General features: G+C 41.8%; 1 protein-coding gene and 1 long non-coding RNA gene across 2 annotated transcripts in view; one reads left to right on the top strand and one right to left on the bottom strand.

The window, feature by feature from the left end:
* Positions 1–285: 285 nt before the first annotated feature.
* Positions 286–6,393, bottom strand: LOC118178914. The gene is made up of 2 exons (XR_004756330.1): positions 6,191–6,393; positions 286–2,588 (listed from the first exon to the last, which is right to left on the bottom strand). It is a non-coding gene; the product is annotated as an uncharacterized LOC118178914 (long non-coding RNA).
* A 177-nt stretch (positions 6,394–6,570) lies between these two features.
* The window catches only part of WNT3 (Wnt family member 3), a 50,807-nt gene continuing 45,342 nt past the window's right edge, over positions 6,571–12,035 (top strand). The window contains exon 1 of the mRNA XM_035347928.1: positions 6,571–6,802. Within this exon, the coding sequence (XP_035203819.1) occupies positions 6,723–6,802 (80 nt within the window). The 5' untranslated portion in view covers positions 6,571–6,722. The remainder of the gene's footprint in view (positions 6,803–12,035) is intronic.

Raw genomic sequence — 12,035 nt, forward strand, 5'->3', positions numbered from 1 at the left:
TTGTCATTGTCTCTAAAAACAAACAAAAACAAACAAAAACTGTGACTTAGGGCTTCATTAGGTGATTTTTTTTTCTGAACATTTCCATGGCAAAATGGAGGAAATATCTGAAAAACCTAACCAGATTTTGACCTGTAAGGTGCTAAAAGGTCCTTAAGTAAGTAACAGTGAAAGAAAGATGTTTATATTCAAAGTCTGTAACAGCTCCAATTCAGGGGCACCCAGGGTCTGACACAAAACATCCTTTGATTTCTCTCTTATTGGTAGTGGTGGAGGAAGCAGCAGTCAGTATTTGCAGTTCATGAATTTCCTATGATCAAGAAGAAGATACATGAGTAGAATAAGATATATGTGAATATATGTAGAACAAAATAGAGAACAAGTTATAGGCACAGAACAAGATCTAAAATAAGTTATAGGCACAGAACAAGATATATGTGAATAAAAAGGAAAAGAAAAACTTAACCACAAGGAGCACCATTTGTCGTTCCCTCTGCCCTTCAAACACAAGGATTGTTGATTCCAGTTTTGCTCATATGTTTAGTGACAGCAGTACTATTAATAATAATAAAAATATTTTTATTATTAAGTCTGTGATTCATAGCTGTTCCTTGATGTTCTAGCTCAGGTCTGCACAAACAGAGGGTGAGACAGTTCCTTCCTGAAGGAATTAATAGGAAGCACATGGGACCAATTATTTCCCAAGTTTTCCAAGAAATAAATACAGGCACAAATAAGGAACCTGTACAGTTCATACAAGGAGTAACTGGCAAAGCCAAGAGCACAACCCAAGTGTCTTGAGTTTGGATATGACAACAGGTCACTCCACCAGTGTTCTGAATATGTGATCTCTTGTTTCTAAACAAACAAAGCAAAACAAAACAAAAGCCAACACAGAAGTCTCAGTCTCTGGGTCATGAGACCTTGAGGGATATTTCAGTGAAAGTTTGGTACAAAAGAGCTTCTAGCATCTCTGGGATACAGAAAATATTAGTCAAGTAATGCAGGATTTCTGTAACATGGGTTATGAAGTGTGAAAAAATGACGGGAGTAAGGTAAGGGCAATTTCAGAAATAATAGTCATAAGTTATTTTTAAAGCACTAAAAACAATGGCAAATTGTTTTGCTAAATTAAGAACTTTCCATCACCATCCTTTCAGCAGCCATCAGACCTTCAGCTAAAGTCTGGCTTTTCCCTGCTTTATTCCTGTGTCTTCAGCAAAGAGAACTTTCCAGAAAAACATCAAGCAGCAACAACATTGTGCTGCTCACCTGAACAGGTAAAGATCCGCCTTCCTATTGCAGTGGATGCAAGTACCCTGTTGTTACCTTTCTTGTAGGCACCTAACAGCTTTACACACCACCTGCAGGCAGGGCTTCATTGGATGTAGCAGACAGGCAAACATGAAAGGCAGCCTTCCTGCAGCTCTGCATAAACCTTAGGCTTACTTGAAGGTAGAATTAAACTTTGCCAGAGTTTGCATAGAGATGAGGCACCTAACAGGATTGAGTGGTATGCTAGGTGGGTCCATGAAGTGTCATCATCCTGGAGCATGTTCCCCATATCACTGGTGATGGGATATGTTGAGAAGATACATGGAATTAGGCAAAGATGTTCCTGTCCAAAGACCAGAAGTGATGTAATATCTGTGGAGCTCCTTCTTTAGGCAAATCTGCTCAGGATGCTGTTTCTTGGTGAGGAAAGGACACACTGCCTTGGTGTCTCCAGCTAACATTAAATGTGAATATAAAGAACTGGAAGCAGCAGAGGAGGACAGTTTGTTAGAGACAGAGGGATCTAGAAGAGAAGCAATGTGGCCACAAAAACTGAGAAAAAAGTTAATATTACCAGTCAGCAGTAAACACTGCCCTCAGAAAAACATAGGATTTGAGCAGTTTAAAATGGAAGGGACTCAGATGGTTCAATCATGGTTTGGGGAAGGATTTCTTCAGCTCTTTACATACTTTCCAATAAGGATTTGCTTTAGGACTGAGGGCTAGAACCATCAAAAAACAAATTTGCTATTTTACCTACATTTTAGATACTAAGACCAAAATACAGGTCTTCAAAACAACAAATTCAGAGGTTTCTGGGACTTGAAACCCCCGAAGGTCTGTGGTACTGAGGAACACTCCTTCTCAGTTTCTGTTTCTGGTATGCCCAGAACTGTCCAAATGTGCAATTCAACATCTAGCATCCAGGTAAGGCACCCTCCAGCACTGAAACAGAGCTGATATGCAAATCAAGCACTCCGGTGCCATTGCTTAATGCTGCACCATGGATCACAGGCCTCGTATGTTCTCTGCCTTCCCCAGTACACTGAAATAGGCATCTGAATCCCCTCCTTCAGCATCAAGCTCAGGTCATCCGTCTCTTGACATGTGGTTTGAGTCAGCCTCTTCACATCATATTGACCATGGGGTAATTCCACCAAGGGCAGCTGCACCACAGCAGGAAACGTTTTAGTTCCTGGGCCTCACACTCATCAGTGGCTCAGTATGTTGAAACACATAGTGAGAACAAATCCAGGAGACTCCACAGTCCCGTCACCTTCCCAAGGCTCTTCATTTCTTTCTGCTGGTGGATTCTGACAGAGAAAAGAAGAGAAGCTAAGAGAAGGAAAAGTTAAAAAAGTTAGAGCACCATTCTGCATTATGCCAAGGGGAAAGACAAGCGTGTTTTCAATGCCATTAGAATGCTCCTTTTCCGGACTGTTATTAGAAGAAACCAGAGGATCCCCTTCAATGCCTTGGTACCTACAGCAGACAAAATTGCAGTGGGTTGTACCACAGCATTAGCGCAATACAGAAGGCCATTCATATTGACTTTATAAAGGCAACAGGAATTTTCTTGAGGAATACCTCAAGAAATGCCAGTAGACAAACCTCTGGATGCCTTTTTTTTTTTTTTTTTTTTTTTCGTTTTCTTCTTTTTGAGCATACTGAAACTGGTCTGAAAGAATCAATATTGCCAAACCAGACAGACCAATGTGATTGAAGAGACCTCAATAAAAATAAAACTGTCACTCAGCAGCACATGGACTTACCTGTGAGTAAAAGTTTGAAATTGTACCCTTTGGGATAACTGCCATTTACTCTTAGAAAATGCATTTCAAATTAATGTTTGATGTAGAAGTTAGAAGTATTTGTTCAGGTTAGTATGAAAAATCCCCAGGATAATTTTAGCATGTTCATATTGGATTTTCACTTCACAGCAGAGAAGACTGAAAGTAAGTCTGTTCGCTTCACAGACAACATATTCCTCACCCCTGTGAGATGGATCGTACTCTTGGTGAGAAATGACTGCCATTTTAACGTTTCATGGATCTAAGCTAATAATACTGTAGACACCTTTTTTTTCCTAATTTTTCTACTCATGTCAGTAGGTGAAATAGGAGCAAATAGGACTCACACATGTAAAGGTACGGGGCAAACAGGGACCTTCAACTCTCAGAATCTGACAAGTTCTGCAAGCCAAAGCACGCTCAAAACACATATTCCCTTTTGGGAGGACATCATGATTTCCTCCTGAGGCTGAGCAAAGAGTCCAAGATGTTCAGAGAGAAAAAGAAAAGAAAAGAAAAGAAAAGAAAAGAAAAGAAAAGAAAAGAAAAGAAAAGAAAAGAAAAGAAAAGAAAAGAAAAGAAAAGAAAAGAAAAGAAAAGAAAAGAAAAGAAAAGAAAAGAAAAGAAAAGAAAAGAAAAGAAACGAAAAGAAAAGAAAAGAAAAGAAAAGAAAAGAAAAGAAAAGAAAAAAAGAAAAGAAAAGAAAAAGAGAGAGAGAGCAGTGGAAGGAGAAGTTAAAAGGCAGGGAGGACCAGCAACTCACATGAATCTTATCAGATACCTGTCAGAGTCTAAAGAGCTTTCCCTTGGCTTCAGTGCACTTGGAATAAAATCTTAACCAATATGCTATTCCTCTTTCAAAAACAGCCTGCGGCCACATTGGTGTGATGCTGGGCAGTTACGGGGGTGTGGGTGGATGCCATCCCTGCTGTTGTAATGCAGCACTTCCTGAGGCAACACTGACATCTCTGCCCAATGCACAACTTTTCTGAGTAAACAGCAAATAAAGTCTCCAGGTTTGGGGTCATAGATCACTTCCTACGCTTGGTTGTCTGCAGAAGAATCACTTCATGGTTTGTTATTTGCTTGATTTATAAACTGTAGTGTCAGGAAGTGAATAAAGAGCCCTTTTTATTTTCCCCCAGTGTCTGATGGACAGAAATTTCCCAGCCACCAAGACCTTGTTGGTAGGGATATCCTCTTTCTCTGTTGTCTGGCCAAGTGTCCACACATGCTCCAACCAGTCACTCCATTCAGATTTCAAAAGCTTTCTCCAGTTGCATGCCTGTAGTATTTGGGATTTTTTCCCCCATGGGATACCAATTACCTGTAATATCACCTGAGATATCTCTGAGATATCACTTCAGTCTCTCCTTTTTCCACCTCTTCACCAGTTTGACATTTTAATGACTGAAGTGCTTTTATTCAGTACTTTCAATCATTATTCTGTTTGTGGAGCTCCAAAACATTCACCGATAGAGGGGCAAATCTGTGCTGCAATTTAAGGTCTGTTGTTGTCAGATAAATCTTTATAGACTTGTTAGTGGTAATTCACCTTCTCCATGGCTGTATCAGTTATAATAAATTAGAAGTGTCCGTGATGGTTCTCTGGCACTGGGATCAGAGGGACAGGGACACAGGACCACCTTCACCCATCACACTGAACTCACATGAAGCCCAGAAAATGGGGGCTACATATTAAGTATCTGCTTAAGTATATTAAGTTCCCGATCCCCAAAGCTGTGACAAAAATTTGTTCAGGACAGTACTAGTAGGCCAGGTCAGGCCCATGCCAGGGCCGATGCTTCAGATCTAAAAACGTGGACAGTAGATTAAATCTGTCTATTTCCAAATGCCTGTTTGAAAATCACTGTTTAATTAAATACAAATGATTGCATTCAGTAAAACATACCTGGGTGTCAGGTAAGAGATTTTCCAGGACAGACTACACCTAATAAATCATTTGGGATTTGAAATTTCACAAGAGAAACAAGCCTCATTTGACATCTATATATACAGGGGGTCATACATGGCTGGTAAAGCTGTTCTACTGAGCCTGGAGAAGCTTGGCCTGATAGTGCTTGCTGCAGACGCAAGGACTGATGAAGAGGTGAGCAGAGAGAAGACAGCTATGGGATATCCTTTCTTGGATGAATGATGGTCAAGAAACTGATTACCACTTAGGAGAATAGCTTGGCATTACCTCAGTGTCCAAATATACTAAAATCTCTATGTGGGAATCAAGAAACACAGTAGGATGAGGCAGGTGCATCCCAGTAATCAAATAGCAACAAAGAATGCATTTGTACTTGGAGCCTTAATAGCAGGAGAAGCTCTATAACATTCAAAACCATGAGATGCGTTGGGCTGCCCAAGATCTTGGACCTCTGTTACAGCCATTGCTCTGCACAAAACTGATTTGCAGAGACTCCTAAAGCAGCTAATCTCCATGTGGTTATAAAGCGGGAAGCTTCATAGCCTGCAATATGACTGCTGAGGCTGCTTGGTGAGCAAAAACACCTTTTTTTGACTTCTCCCTTATTTCTGTTGAGGTAAGCCCTATATCTGCTACCCTGAAACAATAGCTCCTGTAAAAACAGCCTCCCTACATAATAACGAGGTTGTTCAAGGAAAATCTTTGCTGAATGTATTTGCAACATGCAACATCTTTAGAGAACTGACATGGCTTGTGGTTATTTTTTATTTATTTTTACTTTTATCACATGCATGTATTTTTTATGGTTAATATTTTCATCTTTCTGCATCCAGGAATGCATTTCACAAGAAACTGAATAATGGGACATCTTCCCTTCTGTCTCCTCTGCTCTCACCATGACATGGCATTTTTTCTCAAAAGAAATCCATGCTGCCACTGCCTCCCTCCTCCATCCATCCCACCCACACACTTTGAAAAACCTGGGCAATGCAGATTTCATTTAAAGTTTAAAACCAGTTTTGTCCATGCGACTCAGATCAACACATTGACATGCCATCAGAGGGTTATTTTGCTTCTTTGGTGCTCCTGCAAGGGTTAATGTTCACATCCCTCTCCATCTAAAGAATAAGTTGCCTATCTCACCCCCACCGTGAAATTAAGCGCAATCACAATCACCCTTCAACCTTACCTTGCAAAGTCTTGGCATGCCAAGCCAGAAGCAGTCTGTGCATCCTGAGTTGCTAAATGAACTTAAAAAATATATTTAAAAAAATAATTTTTAAAAAAGGAAAACACCCATCAACAATCTCACTGCCTCTGTAAGGTCTCTTGCGAAGATGGTTTGTCTGTGGAAGCAAGGGCTAGGAACAAAGTTGTGGGGTGGAGGGGGAGGAGAACATGATTGACAGCCCTGAGCTGAGACTCATCCCTTACCTTGGGCCATGCGGTCTGATTGGCTGCCTGCTGACATCCCCAAGCCCTGCACTTTTTAATAGACGCTTTTGGATGATCTACAGGGAAAAGGCTTGGAGAGGTGTGTTTCTGACAAGCCAGAAAGTCATCCGCACTTCAAGGGACTTTGTTTAACTCTTTTTTTTCTTTTTTTCTTTTTCTTTCCTTTTTTTTTTTTTTTTCCTGGAAGGGGGGCTGTTCTTCATTTTCACACTTAATGTTTTTCTGAAAACTTCGCTGAGATTTTCCCCTTGCACCAGCCTGGACTAATGGATTACCACCTGCTTGGATTAATTTTATCTTTTCTCTTCAGTGGCACAAAGGTCTTAGCCGGTTACCCAATTTGGTGGTAAGATTTCTTCCCCCCTTCCCTCTTTCTATGATTGATTAATGAATTAATTAATTATTAGCTATGGGATTTGTGTGTATGCGTGTTCCTTCCTTTTCAACCTTAGCACTGCTGAGCTGGCCATGATTGCATGTTTGATTCTAAGCATAATTTCTTCAGATTTGACTGGTAATTAATGAAAAGTTTGGGGATTATTTTTAAAGGTTAATGTCTACGTTTCCTTTTGCTCAAATGGAGTCTTCCCCACCACTCTTAATTTCTCCATTTTCGTCACTGTAGAAATAGGCATTTGTTTTAGATGTTAAGGGATGTGTTTTTATTTTCTTGTGCAATATAAATTTTGTCTGTTGCATGACTGTTTAGCAGGTATTTTCTTCTTTTCCATTAAACTGTGATCAATGCTTTAAAAAAAAAAAAAAAAGAAAAAAGAAAAGAAAAATCTATTTTCTTTTCGGCTGCTGCAGTTTTTGGACTTCTTTCTCTTCTTTTGTTGTATTCTGTTATGTGAATTTAGTCCAGCAAATAAGCTGAGAACACAAATGGCACCTGAGAAAATATTCATTAGCAAAATTCCTCAAAGATGGGTTTTGTTCTTTCTTATTATGGAAATGTCGCTTATTTTCTTCCACTAACAATAAAAATAACAATAATAAAAGAATTGGTTATATCTTATAATGTGGCTGTTAAATAATCTGAGTTACTTATTTTAAAAATAAATATAACAATATAAATAAATATATTAACAAAAGGTAATTGGGAGCAGTTTAAAACGAAAAAAATAGGGAATACAACATTTGAGGTCATTTAAACACAGCAGACAGCAAGTTGCATAACAGAGTATTTCAGATAATTTCTGTCTTTATCATGTAGGATTTCTCATTGGAATATATCTCATTAAGTTTTGTGTGTGCCAGGTAGGGGCTTTAAGCCTAAAGATCCGTAAGGCAAAGAGGGAGATGTTGGAATTGGCGCTACTGAGATTCTTCGGTTATTTTCACCTTTCCAGAAAAGTCTTTTTTTTTTTAATACTGAATTAGATCCTTTCAGTGCCAACATGGAGATGGCAAGAAGTAGGCGGGAGTGAACTTGTAAATGGACTGCCATGTCTGAGAATATTTAGAAATGTGAATGGAAAGCTGATTTTTAAAATAATCTGCTTATTACTGTGGACTTTGAGAATGAAAATGTGCAGTTCCAGAAGAGAAAGACTAAGCATACAATGAGAAGTCTTCGCTCAGGAAGCGTTTAAAAGCTATGCAGGTTCATGAAATGGCTAAATCACAGCATGTTTTCCCAAAGAATTAAATGATTTCCTCGCCCTGAGCGGGGCTGCTTAACTTCAAGGCCTAAGCCTGGGGCAGGGGAGACTACTGAAATAAAGACCACATCATTTTGATTCCTGGTATCTCTTTTCTCCTTAATCTGGGGACCAGCATGTCTGAGTGGGGGTGCACGGTGGGTTGTAGCATGGGTCAAAATTGCGTGGCTGGATCTAAAGGCAACAACCTGCCACTGGAAACTGCATGGGGCAACGTTTCCTGGCACTGGCATCAGCCCTCCAAGGTTTTACTGGTTCCTGACCTGCCTCAGGCTCAGATATAAATTAGGATTTAACACCTGAATTGAGAGGAATTTGACTCTCACAGAGAGGAACCCAAATCTTGACAAAAAGGTCTGATTTTCCCTGTGAAGTGAAAATGTCCCCATCACCAAAATGGCTTTCCCTGTTTTCAGAAGACACTGCAGACAGGTGTTTGCACCATGTGCCTTCCCCCAAACCCCTGAAGTTCACCCAAAATGAACAATACAGAGGACATGTAAGATTGCTGGTTGTGGATGGAAATCCTGAGGGCATGGCAAGCAGTGTTCATGTGAAAGGCAGGAGTCAAACAAGCTACCCACAGTATTTTGTTCAATAAATCAGCATCTGGCATATCTGGGGCAATTATGGCAATATCCAAAGTGCCGAAGCATTTTCACTGCAGTAAAATGGTGTGATGAGATGCCCTGCATAGGGCTGAAAGGCAAGGGAGAGGCTATCAGAAATGGCAAAGGGTTTTCAAGGTTTCTTGAAGGCTGAAGGAGCAGGAGAGAAATACTGGGGGCCATGGTTTCCTGATTGCTCAGGCAGAGACAATGCTTCTTACAGCATGCAAAATTAAAAGTCTCCTTCGGTCCCACCAAGGGTTTAAATATCTGCCCTGCGGAGATGAGTTTTATGTACTGTGTGCTCTAGCATAATATGATATATAGTCTTAAAAAACACATGCTTTTCAGGTTGTCTTCCCAATCCACTGATCTTTAGGCAGGCATAGAGCAACCTTTGAAGGATGAATCAACATGCCCCAAGACATAGGGAGGGAAGCAAAGATGGAGCATGGATCAGCCCAGTCCCCTGCACTGGGCTCCCACAGCTGTCCAAGCCAGGCTGGACAGGACATCGTTAGTGCTTTCTTATCCTTGTATAAATCCATCTCTGCTTAATCCGAGATGTTCGGGAATGCTGTGCTGCTTGCAGGACCCTAAAACTGCTGACAGTGCCCAGTCAAGCTGAGGCAACCTTTCTGGGTATATTTCTCCTGTATGGAAAATATCTCTGCAGCAGAATGAAAATGGATAATTTCTGCTTTGGGGCATAAATGGGGGAAAAAAAAAAAAAAAAAAAAAAAAATCCTGTCATGAGGAGGAAGTGTCTGAACATGCTAAAGAAGAAGTGCAATAAGAACAGGGTCGTGGCACCTCCTAAATGGGCACAGGGCTGGCTGTAATAATCCCACTGTTCCACAGTGCAGTCAGATGATGCAGGCAAGCAGGAGAGCAGTGACAGTGTGGTAGAAGGGGTAAAAGCAAAAAGATGAACCTGCAGAGGATTTGTAGGGAGTTTTATTTTCACTGAGTGCTCAGGAAAGGATCCGTCCCCTCTGGTCGTATTATCTAGAGAGTGCACAGTTCAACAGCAACCTTTCAGCTCACACACTATCATGTTGGAGAGCGGATCCTGCCCCTGCCCCTGGTGAAAAATACATGCCAGGCAGAGAGACTTGGTATGGGGAGCATGTGGGTGAAGTCTGAAAAGATGTTATGTGAATGAAATGACTTTGTGGTGCATACACAGGTCTGCAGTGCCCAGGCCTGCTGGTGCCAGCTGGATGTTGGAGCTGCTGGGCTGTAAAGCCAACAGGGACAGGGCCTGGGGTTCACAGCCCACGGTGTTCAGTCGCTAGCAATTCCCTGACATCATCCTGTCCCTTAACAACTAGAATTATTCCAGACTATGCCTGAGCAAGATCCAGAGGTAGCACAGACTGTAGAAGTAGTTTTCAGAGAGCAGGGGCTGCTATTTTGCCATAGGGCCAACTTTTCACATGCCTTCACCCTAGTACAGCTGTGAAAATGAACAAATGGGGCACAGATGGGAAAATGTTGTCTATGTGCTACCTTTGAGAATGCTAACATGAGGAACTGAAGCCAGTAAAACCTTCCTCAGATATGTGTCCAATGCTTATGCTGTGTGGGTTACTGCAGCTAAAAGGGAGACAAAGAAGGAAAAGATGGAGAGATGTGGTGAGGCCGAGGAGAGCCAGAACTGCTGTTCTTCCTGGCCATGCAGAGATGGCACAGATGGAAGAAAGTGAGCAGCGAGGACAGGGCTGGCACATGAGCTCCACAGCCAGCAGCCTTGGGTCATGCCAACAGACCTCTTAGGCACCATTTGAAGGGATGATGGTGACACCAATCACACCTGCAGTCAGTTTTTTAATCCCAAATGCTCTGCTAACAGCAGGGATAACAGCATGTGTGTGAGATAAGGGGGATCAAGGTATGACAGACTTGTCAATGAAGCATATGGACAGAATGACAGCTCTACCAAGAGCTTTCTGGTAATGCCCTGAAAAGGGCATTTTAGATGAAGGGGAAAATATGTCCCCTGCCCGGAGCTGTGTCAGTGCAGTCTGACAGAGGTATTGAGGCCCAAGAAACAGCTAGAAAGTGCTGTCAGAATGCTAATATGTGTGCAGGGGCTGAAGAAGACAATCAGGGAGACAACTCCACCCATGAACTGAGATAAAAAATCACCAAATGCTCTCCTCTTCCATCAGCATCATTCACCTTTGAATGGGGCAAGAATTCTCAAAACATTTGGCATGTGACCAGCCTGGGGAAAGGAGCCAGATTTTGAGCCAGTGGTGAAAACAGGACGTAAAGAAATCAGCCGCAGTCCTCTCAGGGCTCCTGAGGACTCAGAATCAATAGGTCACTGCCCATAATTGTGGCTCTCACCTACATATACCTACATATTCGCATCCAGTATTTTTTGGCCTCATAGTAGATGATTTGGCAATTGGCAGAATCACTTCATCCATGATATGTTATTAAATTTTATTTCCATCCCTTAGACATGTTTCCAAGAGAGTCTGGAGGCTTTGGCAGCTCTCTAAGGATCCCAGTGGCCTTGGGCCCTTAGAAAGAGGCAGACAGAAACTTAAAATCATGTTCTCACCAGTCCCACAACAGCTACTCATTAGGAAAAACACATGTGAAAAGCATTTGCATGTAGATGCAGTTTGAGGTGACATGTAGCTTGTCTTCTTTAGCTTTCAGTGTCTTACCTTTGTGGAATGAATGGGAGACTTCACTGTCTTGACAGTCTCTGAAGGTTCAAATATTTATATCCTGTAGCCTGTGGGTTATATGCATGCAGCCCTTAAAGCTTTGTTCAAAAGGAATACTTAAAATTGCACTGCAGAATCCACTACAAGAGTGGATTTGCGTCAGGAAATTTTGCTGCTGCAGCACTACAAAGGAAATAGAAGACCCCCACATATAATCTTCCCATGGCTTAAAATGCATCCAGTTCTGGGGGAAAATGACTAAGGTAATAATGGAAAGTGTCAGTGACAGAGCTGACCGAACTTATCCTGCAAGCCCAGCAGAGCTGCACCCACTCCTGTTCTGGCACCTGAAGCCAAAGTCCCTTCACCAGTAGCTTGCACTGGCACACAAAGCTCAGAACTGGAAGAGTTGAGGCATAACCATGTGCCACCTTCTGCTGTGTTATCACTCCCCAGCAGGGAGAGGCAGGCAGCTGGTGGGTAACACTGCAGACTGCTTCCCCTAGGTGTGTCAAGTCTTGACTGCCAGAGCTGTAGGTGAAGCTACCCCAGGACTGCAGTAAGGCCAGAGGTAATAGATGCTGGGGTGATGCGTGGCTGCTCATGAAAACAGCTGTAAA

Source organism: Oxyura jamaicensis, chromosome 27 (assembly GCF_011077185.1).
Source record: "Oxyura jamaicensis isolate SHBP4307 breed ruddy duck chromosome 27, BPBGC_Ojam_1.0, whole genome shotgun sequence".
Lineage (NCBI taxonomy): Eukaryota > Metazoa > Chordata > Aves > Anseriformes > Anatidae > Oxyura > Oxyura jamaicensis.